This window comes from Stylophora pistillata, chromosome 4 (genome assembly GCF_964205215.1).
Source record: "Stylophora pistillata chromosome 4, jaStyPist1.2, whole genome shotgun sequence".
Classification (NCBI taxonomy): Eukaryota; Metazoa; Cnidaria; class Anthozoa; order Scleractinia; family Pocilloporidae; genus Stylophora; species Stylophora pistillata.
Window position 1 is genome coordinate 19,846,333 of NC_142522.1, and position 17,389 is coordinate 19,863,721.

Genomic DNA, 17,389 nt, shown 5'->3' on the forward strand with positions numbered 1-17,389 from the left:
CAACGAACGCTTCTCATTCAACTAATTTATTCATGTTATTCTTGTTACGATGTTCACACCAAAAGCGTAGCTCCATTTTCTGCATAAAAACACACACACACACAACGCTCAAAACGTGAGCTTTTAAACTCTTTACGGTGGCCAATTTACACTATCAACTTAGTAAGTTTTTGAGCTCGGTAGAAGAGCTCCGACGAAGGGCTAACGCTCGAAACGTCAGCTTTTGTAATCATTACGGTGGTCAATTTACCATTTCAACTTTGTTGATATATCCAAATTATAGAGAAATAGAGAGGTGTTTTTCGTCTTGTCACGAGCGCGGAACAAAGAATAAATTCCGAGCCCCCATGAAGAATCGAACCTCAGACCTTCGGATTCTGCGCTCGGATGCTCTACCCTCGAGCTACAGAGAATCTATGGTGAGCAAGGTCCATTACGAAGTTCATGGATGACACGTGTCCTGCATACTGCTCGATCGGATTCGGCAATGTCGATAGCTTCATGTTTTGTATTTACATATTTACTTGTTCACGCTCGTGACAAGACGAAAAATATCTTTCTCTATCTCTCTACCGAGCTCAAAAACCATTCTTCTTATTCTATTTACAAAACATGGCACTATCGACATTGCCGGATCCTAGCAGTATGCAGGACACGTGTCATAAACTTCGTAATGCACCTTGCTCACCACTCAGAGTCTCTGTGGCTAAGTGTTAGAGCATCGGAGCGCGGAATCCGAAGGTCTGAGGTTGGTTTTTTTTGGGGACTCAGAATTTATTCTTTGTTCCCTGCTCGTGACAAAACGAAAACATCGTTCTCTAAGATGACATTGGTGAAACAGGAAGACGATCAGGTAACCAATTCCGAGAACACCTTCGCGACGTACAGTAGAATGACAAGGACACATCCAAACCAGTCGCAAGACACTTTGATTTGCCTAATCATTCATTCTGTGCAATATAAGGCAGTGTGCGGCTTTCCTTTACATCTAAGCAGTTCGGAAAACCGCAAAACTCTAGAAACAAACATTCATCTTTAAAATCGGCACTTTTAACTCTTAATCCCAACGGTATCAGCGAACGTTTCTCATTCAACTAATTTATTCTTGTTTTTCTCGTTACTATGTTTCCACCAATAGCGTAGCTCCATTTTCATCAACTTATAGTTGATAAAACCAAGGCCTATACAAGTTTTAAGACCGGTTTGGAAGGCCAGTTATGGCCACTAATAATTGCCCTCCAACTCAGTAGGAATTGATTTGTGAAATGTCTTCGTCTTTTATTTAGCGAAATGAAAATATGTAAAAATATTTATAGAGGTATAATTGAGACTTGCCTAAACTTGCTCGCGAGAAATAACAAGTTGATCAAATAAGTAATGTAACCCAACTATGGCCGTTGGTGACTGAACAAGTACGAGTGGTCATTTAGTAGTTTTCAAAAGCATTCCAACAAAGCATTGACTTTTAGCAGTGACGGCGTCCACAAATTATTCTTGCGCATCGACTGGACCTATTTTGAAAATGCAAAAGTGTATTTTTAACCAAATGAAAATTTCCTAACGCTCAAGTCAACTTCCTTCGATTACCTATACAACTTCGGGTTTCCGAATATTTTTCTTTTCTTATTCTTTTTTTACCCTCTCTCTCACTTCCTCTCTCTAAAAGACCATACGTTTCTAAGGATTTAAGTAAAAAAAAAAAAAAAACACAAAAAAAACCACAAAACATCCGGTTTCTCTCTAAACACGTGAAAACTTTCTTTACTCTCTCCCTTTAAATACCAATTATCTCTACGGGCCTCAGTCACAAAACTAAAACACGTGCCATAGTCAAAACACGTGAAATTAACCCAATGTAAGAATAAGTCGACCGTATCAAGCGATCCTGTACTGACGTAAATGAATGTGCACGTTGAACTTGTTAAAAATTGATTTGTACAGAAAAGACTAACGAGCCAAATATTCATTTTCCAATTCCCCCCGAACATATATAACTCCCATATATTACTCACAAATTGTATTTTTCTTTCAGAGATGCTCTTACCCCTCTCTCCCTCGCTCTCTTTCTCTCTCTCTCTCTCTCTCTCTCTCTCTCTCTCTCTCTCTCTCTCTCTCTCTCTCTCTCTCTCTCTCTCTCTCTCAAGTTTCTGCAAACCGACTTTTCTTAGGACCTCAGCCGAAAAAAAAAAACAAAACACGTGTTTTCTCTCCAACGCGTGAAAAAGTAACCATCCGTAGATATAGGACGACCGCATCTTGAGCTCATGGACTGACGCAAATAATATGACACATAACTTGGTAATAATAAATATGCACATAAAACCTGACGAACCAACGATCCACTTTCCCCCATGTAAGAGATACCTTTTACGTTTCTACTTGAAAACGTTTCTTAAAGGACAACCACATGCAAAACATGAAAAGAACTCTATTTACGTTATAAACAATCGGTTTGGAAGGCTGATGTGGCTAATAATCAGCTGGCTGAGTTCCCAAAACGTGCACATGTTATTGACTGAAATGATGTTCTCAGTGGTCCAAATATAGTTTTTTAAGAGACTTGGCTACGAGGAATAGAATCATTAAGGCAGGAAAGGATATATTTCCGGTGTTGCTATGGTTACGTAACCGCATGACGTGAATTTCGTTCCCTCTGGCGAAGCTCTGACTCTCGAAACGTCAGCTTTAGAATCACTCTAGCGTGGTCAATTCACGTTCGCTCTGACGAATGGCATCAGTACACTGGAAAAGTCAGCTTTAGAATAACTCTACGTTGGCCGTCAATTCACGTTATGAACTCAGTTGATAAACCCAAATTGTCTAAATTCCTTTAGTTTAGCAGATATTAAAGAACGTCCGATTTGCCATCCGTGCAAATCTCAGTTGGCTATTTAACAGGCCAGCTGCTCCAATTCACCCGCCCCTGACTGATTTTCAAAAGTTACACGCACTATTGACCTAATGGATTGTTCTTGGGTTGCAATAAAGTTATTTGGAGGACTGATTATACGGAACAAACGATTTGTATTAGTGTATTTGTCAAACAACCGCGCAACAAGAAACAAGTTTAATTTGAAACTGCTGTCCAAAATGCGGAGAAGAGAGATGTTATCTTGTGCTGTGGGAAACGTGTTTAACGACATCGTCCGACAGTTGTTGATATCCTTCCAAATCCTATTTTTTATGAAAGTAGTAGAGCTTTCAGCTTCGCAAGTAGGAGTAATAATACTCACAGGCCAAATGTCAGAAGCAGTTTTTTCAATGGTCAACGGTCTCCTCGGAGACCAAGTCAATATTCCTTTCATTTCAAGGAAAATCGGAAGGCGCAAATCTTGGCACCTAATGGCAACATGCTTGATGGCAATCAGCATTCCTCTTTTGTTGAATCGTTGCCTTCTTTGTGATGCCAGAGGGCAAACGTGGCTTCCAATTCTTTATTACAGCTTTTTATCGGCATTGAAAGGCTTCTCGTACAACATGGTGGAGATAAATCATCTAGCCTTCATCACAGTTGTCGCTGAGAATGTTGAGGAGGCGACAACGCTAAGCGCCATGAGGTTTGTTTAACGTTAGGGCGTGGGAGATACAGTTCGAAAATATTGCAATTGGTTTTTTAAGAATATTTCAAATTAAGATGAATAAATTCAGTAAAACGAGGTCGAAAGTTGATTTAATTTTTTTTAACGCCGCGTATACTTTCGACTTAGCTTTTCGAGTTGGTCATAGCACATAAAGTGTTGAATACGGGGCAAACTAGTTGAACGGCCATAAATCAGAGAAGAAGACTCATAAGATTCAAAGGAACAGCTAAGTTTGTTAATCCTCAAAACTACATACTTCAGATGGAGGCTCATTGTGCGAGCTTGGGTTACCTGCGGTTATCTGTGGTTGGTGTGAAACCCTCGAGAAAACAAAGAGCGCTCCACGACATACAAATTGATATTCTCCAGCTAAGTGATGAAGGTACGGTAATTTAAAATAAAGCTTTCCGTGAAATTTTACAATTTCAATCCTTTGCTCTGGTGATCTAGGACTGCGTTCACCTTCTTAAGTGGAGTTTACGTGTATGTCCTCGCCTGGGTCCTTCTCGAACAAGACAGTGCAGATAGTCTGGGACCTAAAGACTACAATGTGTTTGCGGTTAGTGCCCTGAGAAGTTCTTCATGTATTTTTAGATCCCTTTTTCGTTAAAAAAGAAATAGAGTAACTCAAATCCATCAGGCTGTCTCTGGCCATGAGTGTAGAAAAAGAACCTGAAAATTTGTTCAAAACCAGGAAGGAAACAATTACTAAAACTAAACATTAGACACCAGGGAAAGTACCCTTCTCCACGAGAGAGAGATTCACAACACCGAAATTCATAGTTGAGGGGTGAATATACGGACGAATCGAAATAAGTTCCTCCTTCCGTTATTGTGGCTCTGCCGCTTGCATTCTTTTTTTTTTTTTTTTTTTTTAAAAAAGAAAGAACCAGCTAGACATGCGAAAATTAAATATAACTGAATACATTTTAGCTATTTCTTAAGATTTTAATGCCATGCCATCCTTTCATGAGGATGACATTTTGATACCTTTTGTTAAATTTACAGAAAATATCTTGGATTGCAACAGGGACTGGTCTCTTCTTTGCAGCAATTTTTTACACCGGCCCAAAGGAGCCACAGAAACGTTTAAGAAAACGTAACGCGCATTTGGATTTAACGGTAAGTCGGAGTGAAGGTGCACACGATACCGCGTAACCCTGTTGCGAAAGGAAAGTGCGAATACGAAGACAAGTCACTGAATCTAATGATTCCTTCGCATCTTTGTGAATTTTTTCTTAAGCAAGGCTTTTCAAGAGTATCTCATTTTTTCCTTGTTGCATAAAGCTTTGCCACGAACTCAAACCAACTCCTGTCACCTAATTTGCGACAATTAAACTTTCACGCTTTTTTCGATGCTTACAGTCGAGACTTTTTATGGTATGGTGTGATTGTTGTTCCAAAAAAACTATCAACTGGATAAATCCTTGTGGATGGTGGCTTGCTGGTAGGGACACTGGGAATTCGCTCTGCTGGTGGAAGCGAGCAGGTCTTGCTAAAATGTTTTTGGAATTGTCTCTTTGCAGAATGTTCCTGGAGTGTTCTCTCCATTGTCTGGAGGCGTTCAAAGTATGTGGACTCAGAAGTTGACACGTAACTCTATAACTAGCAAATCCTAAGATACGAACCAGTACACCCCATTTTTCCAACCAATTGGAGTCAAACAAAATTATATTTGGTATATAAACTAACCATTGACGCCATTCTCAAATTATGACGCTTAAATAGCAAAAAGCCGAAGAATGTTAGTATCGCTTCCTTTGAAAACGTAGAAAAAAAAAAAGAAGCAAAAATAAAGCAAAGTAAGGCCAAGAAGAATTCCATTTTCACCGAATCACAACCTTGAACGGAAAAATTTATTCATAAACATAAACTAGATGGATTTTATTGAGATAACTAACACGCTTCACGCGGTCTACCTGGTCGCGACGTTTCAGGTTAGTGTTTATTTTTGAGAATTTTTCTTTCTAACTTGAAGGGAGGCTGGGGAATGCTGGAGACTTATGCTTACCCTCTACCGATTTTCGAGTATGCGTAGCTTTCTGCATTCTTCTAACACCCCTCCTGTATTACGAGACTCATGTGTAAACAAGGCTAAAGGCCACTGTTGACACAAGAGGTAAAAACAGGAAAGGCCACCTCACCATCACGTACGCCTTGAATCTTTTAAAAAAGCTCTCAGTGTCACTACAGACTGTCAAACTGTATAGCACCATAACTAGCTAGCTGATCAAACTGTATAGCACCATAACTGACTAACTGATCAAACTGTGTAGCACCATAACTGACTAACTGATCAAACTGTGTAGCACCATAACTGACTAACTGATCAAACTGTATAGCACCATAACTGACTAACTGATCAAACTGTATAGCACCATAACTGACTAACTGATCAAACTGTATAGCACCATAACTGACTAACTGATCAAACTGTATAGCACCATAACTGACTAACTGATCAAACTGTATAGCACCATAACTGACTAACTGATCAAACTGTATAGCACCATAACTGACTAACTGATCAAACTGTATAGCACCATAACTGACTAACTGATCAAACTGTATAGCACCATAACTGACTAACTGATCAAACTGTATAGCACCATAACTGACTCACTGATCAAACTGTATAGCACCATAACTGACTAACTGATCAAACTGTATAGCACCATAACCGACTAACTGATCAAACTGTATAGCACCATAACTGACTAACTGATCAAACTGTATAGCACCATAACTAGCTAGCTGATCAAACTGTATAGCACCATAACTGACTAACTGATCAAAAGTGCTAAAAGTTATGTTGTCAGGGTATGCAAACTAGTGCAATCCTGATGGGGGTCCTAAACACATCAAAGTTAAAGCATTAAAGTTAAATTGTTCTCTCTCGAACCTGTGTTCAAACTGTGGGTAAACTAACCCTAGTCTTTATTTTTAAATCTTTCTCAAGACTCTAGAAAGACCAGTCTTTCCCATTTATTTGTTGACAAGATCATGACGTCGTCGAGTTTCGAACCAATTGAGCACGAGGGAAGTAACGTAACTCCAAACCGTCCATCACACGACAGAAGAAGAACTGTGATGCAAAGGTTTTTGCATGCCCTTCTCTGTGAAGGTGAAAGCAACACTGGCCAAAATCAGTTGGAACATCACGATACTGCCAAAACAATTGAGATTTCACGAGACCTCGACATAGTTACGTGTTTGGCCGCGAGAGTAAAACTAGATCCAGATGATGGGAACCTGTCTAAACTGGAGAACGACCGTTCCAAAGTATCTGATCATGTAGACCAAAGTACGTCAAATAGTGTAAATGAAAATGGAAATCACGAAGAAGCGTTGGAGGATTTAGAAATTGACGATGCAGAAAACGGCCATGCAGATGAGGATCAAGGAGTTTATCAAGAGGACCAGACTAGAGAGATCGCAAAAAATTCCGTTTTGGACAAGCCCAAGGTTGGAAGACATGGAGTCGTTTCAGTACCAGATGAGAACAAATATAAATTTCTTAATTTGGCTTTTGACGATGATAAACGCGAGGTAAAAGCTGACAGGGGCATAAGCGATACGTCAGCGGGACATTCCAGAATGAAGAAAAATTGTGTGGCTTTCAAGTTACTCGAATCTCCTTTAGTGAATGAAAAACAGCTGGAATTGAACTCTCATGAGTCGAACAAGACGCAGAATACTTTTTCGTTTCAAAGAAGTCAAGATCATCTTGAGACATCTGAAACAGAAAATAGAGGATTTGAACCACGCGAAGAAATCAAATTGAATATAGAAGAGTATGGCGAAGTGCCTGATCTTTCTTTTCCCTGCAAGACTCAATATGAGAGTAGAAGTCCAAAGGCACTTAAAGATTGGTTAAAAGATGCAAATTTATACAAGGTATGCCTTGTGTGCTCCTGTTTGAAGATGCGTTATTGAAAACAGGTAATGGTTGGTTTCTAAGATACTCTGCTAAACAAATAATACCGATGGACGCACGATTTCGTTCACGCAAAAGGGAATAAGGTTCTCTTAGTTTACAGAACCCAGGAATTTGTACTTAAAGACGAAGGACAGAATTAAAAGGTATTAAAAAAGGGTTAAATTATGTTAAGAATTCCATTGAAAGATTTTTTGTTGGGCTCATCTACTCTAACTGTTTTTTATTTTCAGGTGGCCGCTATCTTCACGTTCTCTCGTCTAGCTCAAGGGCCCGTTTACGCTTATCTGGCGCTCTATCTCATCGAAAAATTACATTTCCCGAAGGTATTTGAATATGGGATAATTTTTCATTTGACTTTTTTTAATTATCAAATCTTCGTTTTTTTGTTAATTTGGCGTTCTAAATCAAAATGTGTAGAAAAACTGTACCTTTAAGAAGGAAAACTGTTCAAAGGAATCCTGAGCGGTGTTCAAAATTTCGATTGTTATCCGCGATAATTATCAAATATTCCACGGTAAATAAATGATAACTGATGTAATGAGGTTGACGAAATAATCAATTATCGATATTTGCGATGTTGTTTAATGATAGAAGGAGATTTTGAAAAGATTTTTTTTAATGCTTTAAAGTCTTGCCAGTCTACCTTTTTCTCCCAAAACCACAGAGTGTATATTTTACTGCGTCATTTGTCTTGTCTCGTTTAAGGAAGCGAGTGCCTATTTTCCTCTTGTTCTCCTAATGAGTGCGTCGTCTTCAAGCTTCATTTGTGGCAAACTAAACAGGAAGATAGGAAACAAGGTGAGTCTGTAAGGTTCTGACTCTGTGTTACTTAAGTAAATGTACCTTACACCAATTGTAAATGTTAAAAGTTTGTTTTAGATATACGATCTATAGGAGATACAGTACAAGTTATGTTTGATCTATAATTGCAGTGGAACTACGTATTGGCGGGTACTTTTGTGATGGCCGGTACTGTTTGGATTTATTTTCAAACTCCGCCCACCCGTCAATTAACATATGGACCAGTGGCAATGATAGGAAGTGGTCTGTCCGTTATGTACGTCATGGCACTGGCTTTCATCGCTAAACTGCTTGGCGAGGATAAGGTGGGTAACGTTTTTCTTAAGATATAGAAATTTTTAGCCTAAAACAGTATCTAAGTTTTTCAATTGTAACTCGTTTTCATTTAGGCCACCTTTTGCTATGTTCGTTGTATTTGAGTTTCTTGTCGACTTTTTGGCGTTTGTTGCATATGCAAACAATTATTTCAAGGCTTTATTCTACATAAAAATTATTCTATTTGACTCTCACAGTGACTCAAAAACTCGTGACGTAGAATACTGAAAAAAAACTTCCTGGCACCTAGCAAGTCTCCTGCCTGCCAGCCTGTCAACCAACCAATCATTCAACCAAATGCTGGAAAGGAAAATAATCACTAAACATGCGGCAGACCACTGAGCAACCGGTGAAAGTGCCCTATACCCTAAAATCTTATCCTCAATGTCTAAATACCCTCAGTCTAAATGTAGGTTTACAATATCACTGTACAGGAAAGAAGCGGATCGGTGATTTCCATCATCAATGTGTTCGGTTCTGTGTCAATGGGTTCCCTTTCTTTTCTTCTTCAGCTATTGTACCCAGATAAAAGGTAAGTGAGCTTGGAGTGTTTTCTAATTATGTTTTAAAGTAAAATGAAAACAAAAAGATTGACAAATAAAGTCGGCCTTTGCTTCATTAACATTAGTTCCTGTTCTAAACTTAATTTTTTCTTGGATCTGTCGTAGCATGCTCTTGATGATTTTATGAAAAAGGCACTGGGGTCGTAGCAGTGGGCTAAACAACAGTGTTTTTCCTTCGACCAATCGCGTGCTATTTTTAGTACATTGAACACCCCATCCTATTCCGAAAGGCCTCACAAATATGAAAATAAACATGTCCTATGTCATCTTTTCCTTCGACCAATTTCTTGTAACATTTTAGAACCAGCTCAAAAGAGGAGATTGGCAATTATGTCAAAGATGCCTTTGCGGTGACCTGTGGTATAATGACTTTGATGGGAGTCCTGGTGGTTTTGCTTTTCCAGCCTTCAAAATTTACCTGCAAATCCAAAGGTAATGGAAATATGTCGTATCATTCAATATTTTGCAAAAAAGTCTCAAAAAAATTTTTTAACGTCATCGGAAGGCATGTAGAAACCTATACACTAACTTTGCTCCCTGCCTCTTCCCTTAGCTTAGATTTACTGAAACAAGAAAAAGTGGCTAATTTTATATACGGTTACAAATGCTTGAAAAGTTGTTGTATTCAAACAATCAATTAATGGTTAGGTAATAGAAAAATCTTTGCGTTCTCTATCCCTTTTAGCTCGAATACATGTTGAGGCCGCTGCAGATCAGTGCGTTTCACAGCAAAACACGTCAAAGCCGAGCGTTAACCCGGATAAAACCCAGAATTCCGTACTGGCTGCAATGTCTTCTTGCACTTATGACACAAGACTGTAAAAACATTTCGCTGTAATCATTACGTGCAAATAGCATATTGTTTTAAACTTTCTATACATATCACTGAGAGATGGATATTGCAACTTTCGCCTACCCAACCTAGTTCACTTGGCTAGTGGCTCAAGTGGTCGTCGGAGAAGTTTCAAGTTCTAAAACCAATCTTCTTTGACAAGGTTTACACTAGTACTAGAGGAAATTGTTCCGGATTCATGATGAATCCGAAACGTTTTAGTACCGGATTGATGTTGCCGTTTACACGAAAGTGGACGGATCCGAAATAAAAACTCCCCGGTTTGGTCGTGTCTCCGGAGATTTTGAATCCGGAACTTAAAGTGGGAACTTTGAATCCGATAACTTTTGAATCCGGAAAGTTTTGTCGTGTAACCGCTTTTTTTTCTCGAATCCGGATATTATTTCCGCCTGCAATCTTTTGAGTTTGCGGTGAAACCAAAATGCAGGATCTGGTGCTAACATTGCTGGCGGTCTCCGGTTGCCTAATCTTGTTGCAGGTTCAGGCGATAAATTTTATCATGTGTACCACAGTATTTCTGAGGAAACGCAAATTATTATTGCAAGGAAGTTTAACGTCAGCCACACTTAATCGCCGACGACATAGATGGCAGGATCGAAGACGGAGACGGTTTTGGGTTAGGCCAGGTCGAACAAGTGCCAGGTGGGACAATATGATGGGAAATGTCACGGTAGCTAGCGAGTGGAGAGAAAATTTTAGAATGTCCCACCCTACCTTTATGGAACTTTGCGAAGATCTTAGGTCCCTACTTGAGAGAAAATCAGAAAAAAAAACCGGAGTTGTCGTCGTGTGTAAACGGTCAGGAATCCGAACATCCTTTCAGTGTAAACGCCTACGAATCCGAATACTCCAAAATTGATGAATCCGGGAACATTTACGAATCCGGAAAACTCTCCTCTAGTGTAAACCTAGCCTTTAGCTCGAGTTATAAATACTGGCAATATAAATTAGAGGCTTTTATCGTCGGACTACGCAATTGAACATTTTGGATCTTTTAGATACGTTTGGAAGAATTAAGGTCAGATCACAATGTTGTAGTTTCTGACAGGATAACATATCAGATTAGCGTAGGAGTTACATTACGTTACAAAGACACTCAGGTTCTTTGAATGGACGGAGTCAAGCGGTTATCACGTACCACGTACTCAAGTGTTTTTGCCTCTTTGTTTCTCCTCATGATAAAGAATCTAGAGGCCTGCACATGTACAATCCAAACTACTTCACTAGACCTTTTGGGTTGAATAATAGAAGCAGGAAGAGCTGCGGTGTGTAACTCGAAAGTGACTCCTCACTATAGTTCTTTGTTATTAGAGATTAACCACAGGTAGCCCAAGCTCTGTCACAGGCTCTTTCACAATGAATAATTAAAGAGTTTGTATAGTGTTTTAGTTGGACTTGCTTTTGAGCTCCGTAAATGTAAAGTTGTGTGAAATAATCAAAGAAATAAAGTCTTACCTTCGTAGAGAGTAGTCTGTGTTGTTCTCCTCGCGATTTGAGGCCGTTTTGATGTGTTTTAGCTTGACGCCCTAAATTACCGTGCATAAAATACGGGAAGGTCGGAAACTTCTGTTGACACATACTCGCCAAAATCGCTCGAAAATAACACTTAAATACTTTCCCTCGAATCAAAACTCGGCAGCACGAAAGCCAAATAGTTGCCCTTTAGGTTCACCGAAAAAAATCTCACAAAAGTCGGTTTGTCGAGCAACCAATCCAGCGAGAATTTCAAATTAACGGCCGTTCGATTCGGAATTCTTCTAATGCGTGGAAGGAACTTCTTGTGCAGCTGAGAGACCGTTAATGCGCGGTCAACCTGGAACCTAGTCAAATCTCTCTCAACGGGTCCTCGCCATAATCATTCTCGGAGACCCAGGGGCTGTGGGTCGATTTCAAGTTAGAGCATGAAGAGCCCCAGGAGACATTGTCTTACAAGACTAGTTCCAAACGGTCGCAGTCGTTCTGCCATCTGATTGGTGCCAGAAAATCTTTGTGTTTTTCTGCCCAACCAGAGTGAAGTGTACTTTAGAGTCCTTTCGTGTGTTTTAACACGGACATAGACTAATAGCTCAGTTGCTCGCTATGTTTGTTTGGGCCATGTGACGGAGATTTGCTTGAGGTGAAAAGTTTCAGTCTCAGCACACAATGTAAGAGAAATCGATCAGATTGTCCGCGAAAATCTTACCGGAAATTATACTGAATACTTTTGCAGGTGTCACTAGAGAACGTGTTTTAAAGTTTGCGAGGTTTGTATACAACACGATGGTTGCAGTCATTGATATGTCGCTTTAAATGTTAAACGAGTTAAGCTTAAATCTTTCTGGATTTTTTGCATAATTTGCTGTGACTGAAACTTTGCCAATCCCGTGAAGTTATTTCGTCATATTAAATGCGGCCATGTTACACCGACTGAATTTAAACGACAGTTTCAGTCTCTCAAAACATCTTAGACTTGCCCACGGTGTGTCACGAAAACGTTATTGATGGAGCTACCAATGGCTAGTGTCGGGAATGCTAGTTTCGAATCCCTGAATCCCTGAAGAGGTGAATGTTTCCATTACAAATAGTTTCTCAGAAACGCATAACGAACAACATCTTCACCCATCGTACAATTTTTGGTATTCCGCCCGTTTAATGATTCCTAATCTTCTTAATGGCCACAACCTCTTGCGCTTTCGTGAGGAGAGAGCTGGACGTCGTGTCAAGAGTGAAATTACCGACGGGGTTTGGCCTATCAATACTGTGGAAAGTCGAAGAACTTTTCCTCCTAAAGTTAAAAATTTGCATACTGCTGTTAACAAGAATAACCTCGTGCAGATTTGCATGACTTCGAACACGCAACCTGTTAACTCCAACAAGTCTACTTTATCGGCTCCGAAGCTTTGTTTGTTTGGCCTCCTGAATTGTCGATCAGTCCGCAATAAATATCTCTCTATCAAGGACTATGTTGTGGACAAGGATTTTAATATTATTGCTATTACGGAGACCTGGCTCAACACTGGGGATTTATATGATAATTTCGTAATTGGAAGTCTTATCCCAAATGGCTATGGCTTTTTACACTCTGCTCGTGAAGGAAGAGGTGGTGGCGTCGGATTGCTTTTCAAAAGTTCGTTACCAGTTAAGCAGACATCAAAGGATTATCTGGACACCTTCATTTCCTTTGAAGCCTTGGAGTGCAAAGTTAAGGTTTTTCGCAAACTGTTTCCATCCTTATTGTCTATTGTCCTGCACTGTCCTCTGGAAACAATCTTTCTACTGAGCGTTTTATGAATGAATTTTCGTCTCTTTTAGAATCCTGTATCACTAAAACTGGTTCACTTGTAATTGCTGGTGACTTTAATTTTCATTACTGTTTAACCTTTTTCTTATCTGGATCCTTCCCTCCTCCACGTAAATCAAAGAAACTTGTTTATGCATATAAAAAGGCTGACTAGGAACATCTAAAATGCCTGTTTTCACATACACCGTGGCATTGTGCATATTTTGACGACAACTCAGATGATAGCTGGCAAGCGTGGCTGGATTTATTCTTTGCGGCAGTGTATCAGTGTATTCCGAAGCGGAGACACAACAACAAATTTAATCCTCCCTGGATTTCAGCAGAAATCATTAAGCTCTGTCGGAAGAAAAAAACATCTTTTCAGGAAAGCAAAGCGAGTAAACACAGATTTCTTGTGGATGAGATATCGCGCTTTAAACAACTCTGTCAAGAAAGAGTGTCATGCAGCGATGCTAAACTATATTAACGACCTGGTTGATGAGCTTGCTACTAACAACAATTCCAAGCCGTTTTGGAGCTTTGTGAAATCTATGCGTAAAGGGTCTAACAATCTCGTCTCACTTAATATCGACGGCGTCACTCTCTCAAATGATCTTGGCATTGCTGAAAGTATGAATGACTTTTTCTCCTCTGTGTTTACATCAGAAGACTGTGATAACTTCCCCGAATTTGAATATGTCACCAACATTAATAGTAAACTTTCAAACATTCTTTGTAACACAGTGGAAGTAGAAAAACTGTCAAAAAATCTGAATATCTACAAATCGCCTGGACCTGACAACCTACCACCACGCATTCTGAAAGAATGTGCGAGTGTTTTATCATCACCTCTGTGCCTTTTCTTTAACAGATCATTTTCAACACGTAAACTGCCACGCCTTTGGAAACTTGCTAACATCACACCTTTGCTCAAAAAAGGCAGTAAGACTGACGGGAATAATTATCGTGAGATCTCATTAACATCAATAGTGTGCAAGACCGCGAAATAATCGTCAAGTCTCGCGTGATGGATTTTTGGCGAAACATAAATATCATCAACCCGAACCAGTTCGCTTACATGGAGGGCCGATCAACGCTTTCAGAGCTGCTCTCTTTTTATGACGACTGGGCGAAATCACGCAATAACAAGAAGCCCACTGACATTGCCTTTTTGGATCTTTCCAAGGCGTTTGACAGCGTGCCGCATGAGCGTCTCCTTTTCAAGCTTGAGCGTCACGGTATCGACGGCAGCGCTCTTCAGTGGTTTCGAAATTTTATTAACTGGCCGGATGCAACGCGTCGTCCTGCCCGGCACTTGCTCGTCCTGGTCTCCAGTTTTATCAGGAGTACCCCAGGGAACAATCCTTGGTCCCGTCTTATTCATTTTATATGTAAATGACATCTCATCAGGAATTTCATCTACGGTTAAACTGTATGCAGATGACACCAAGGTTTACAGAGATATCTCCGACATAGCTAGAGACACAAATATTCTTCAGTCCGACTTATTTCACCTGAAGACGTGGTCTGAGGTCTGGCAGTTGAACTTCAATGTGAACAAATGTGAGGTTATGCGAGTAACACAAATCTGTCCCACATTACTCTCTCATCCCGCACGGAGAATGTCTAAGCTCCGTTAGTTCTGTAAAAGACCTTGGCATTACAATCTCGCATGACCTCTCGTGGACTCCACACGTTGTTGAGGTTGTCAATAAGGCCAATAAAGTTCTTGGTCTAATCAGCGAACAATCGGTTCTGTAAACAAGGAAATCTTTTCCGCATTGTACAAGACTCTTGTGAGACCAATCCTGGAGTACGCTTCCCCAGTATGGTGCCCTTACCTAGTTAAAAATACTGTTCTCTTGGAGAAAGTTCAGAGAAGAGCCTCTCGATTGGTTTTACGTCAGCGAAGGGGTGAAATGTCATATGAAGATCGTTGTGAAATGTTACATTGGTCGAAGTTGACTGATAGAAGGCTATATTTTTCCTTGGTAGAATGCTATAAACTTGTATTCGGCTGAATGGCCTTAATTTTTGTGATTTTTTTAAGTTTGCTTCAAAACGTACTAATTATGAGTCCAACCGCAATTACAAACTGCAGGTTAAATTGGCAAAATGTAATTGTTATAAATACTCTTTTTTTGTTAAAATCATTCGTGAATGGAATGACCTGCCCGGCAATGTCGTTGAGATAGGTAATTTAACACGTTTCAGAACAGCTCTTAAATTATACATGCGTATTTCTTAGGTTTTTATCATCTTATATTTTATTATAAGCATACACTTTTGAATTTTATTTCTTTGGAAGTTTATTTACATAGGGTTAACCTCTTACACTTCCTTTTTAGGGTATTATTTGAGTTGTTTATTCTTTGATACCTTAAGTAAAGTATGTGTGTATGTATGATGTATGTACAACTGATACTGCGGCGGCTAATTTCCTCAGTTTATTGGAGTCATTTGATTTACAACAACATGTTCGTTGTTGCACCCACAGAGCTGGACATACTTTGGATCTAGTTATCACTCGTGGTGCTGAGTACATTTTAAATGCTAATTCAGTTAATGATTCCTTTGTGATATCGGATCATTACATTGTCTGTGCTGATGTTCGTTTTGTTAACCCTAATTGAGCCTAATTAAGCCTAATTGAGCCTAATTAAGCCTAATTGGGAAAGGAAGCGTATTTGTGGTCAGAAACTATAAAGCCATCAACTATGATCACTTACGACAAGATCTTGCAATGTCTCCTCTTTTGTCTGAATCATCCAATGATTTACTTGAGCTGCTTCACTTGTATAATTCGGAATTATCTAGTGTTCTGAATAAGCATGCGCCATTGAAATCGCACATGGTTACCATACGCCCTGTTGCTCCATGATTTAGTGAGGAGATTAAACTGGAGAGATGAGTTCGTCGTCGACTAGAAAGGAGATGGCGTAGGACTAGATTGCTCGAAGATCGTCTGCGTTTCATTGAACAAAATCTCATTGTTAATGAGCTATTATTCTCTGTCCGCTCACAATATTACACCAAGCTTATTATTGATGATAATTTCCTTAATCAGAAGAAACTGTTTGGCATTGTCGGTAAGTCATTACATCGGAGTCCTGCACCGTAGTATCCGCCATCTTGCTCTTCTGTGGCAGATCTTGCGAATAGATTCATTAGCTTTTTTGGTGAGAAGATCAATACTATTCGACATGAACTGAAATCAAACCCTATGCAGGAAACTCATTTATTTCATGAAGTCACGGTAACGACAACAAGACTCCATCGTTTGAGCTGTCCTTCATATTCGACATTACTTCAGAGCGTGCATTCTTTGGCATTAAAGTCTTGTGAACTTGACCTTGTTCCCTCTAGAATACTCCTTGGTTGTCTTATCTCCTTTGCCCTGTGATCTGGAATATTGTTAATTTTTCATTGGAGACCTCTGTTATGCCCACTGAACTTAAACAAGCTGTAATTCGTCCTTTGTTAAAAAAAGCCGAGTTTAGGTCATCAAGAATTTAAGAACTTTCGACCGATTTCTAACCTCACCTTTTTGTTCAAAGTTATCGAGAAAGTAGTGGCTTTGCAGCTGGTTGACTACATTGACAACAATGGTCTGTATGAAGTTTTTCAATCTGCCTACCGCGCTAACCATAGCACCGAAACGGCTCTTCTCAGGGTCTACAATGACATTGCTATATCCATTGACAATCAGAAATCTGTTGTTTTGGTTCTATTGGATCTGCCAGCTGCCTCTGACACAGTTGATCATTCTCTTCTCCTTTCAAGACTATCTGCCCGTTTTGGCATTTGTGACCAGGCTCTGGACTGGTTTCATTCATATCTATCTTATCGCACACAGTGTGTCAGAATCCAAGATGTCTCTTCTGATGTGCATGCCTTACCTTACAGAGTACGTCAGGGTTCTGTATTAGGCCCCTTGCTGTATTCTTTGTACGCCTCCCCCTTAGGTGATATTGCAAGATCTCAAGTTCTGTCTTATCACTTTTATGCAGATGATACACAGCTATATATATCTTTTGAAACGTCATCGCCTGAGGGCTTGTCGACATGTAAATCTGC

The 17,389-nt window shown here is 39.7% G+C and overlaps 1 protein-coding gene across 2 annotated transcripts; it reads left to right on the forward strand.

The window, feature by feature from the left end:
• The first annotated feature begins 1,923 nt into the window (after positions 1-1,923).
• On the forward strand, positions 1,924-11,515 carry LOC111332946 (uncharacterized). 2 transcript variants are annotated; one of them, XM_088759016.1, is made up of 11 exons: positions 1,924-3,557; positions 4,032-4,140; positions 4,590-4,703; positions 5,108-5,150; positions 6,541-7,478; positions 7,752-7,844; positions 8,227-8,319; positions 8,454-8,627; positions 9,150-9,169; positions 9,502-9,632; positions 9,886-11,515. In XM_088759016.1, exons 1-11 carry the CDS (start codon positions 2,962-2,964, stop codon positions 10,020-10,022), a joined length of 2,448 nt encoding a protein of 815 aa, XP_088615142.1. In that variant the 5' UTR covers positions 1,924-2,961; the 3' UTR covers positions 10,023-11,515. The 2 variants fall into 2 exon arrangements, with proteins under 2 accessions (XP_088615142.1, XP_022794171.2); XM_022938436.2 differs by having other exon boundaries at positions 1,925-3,557; positions 9,072-9,169.
• Positions 11,516-17,389: the final 5,874 nt, after the last annotated feature.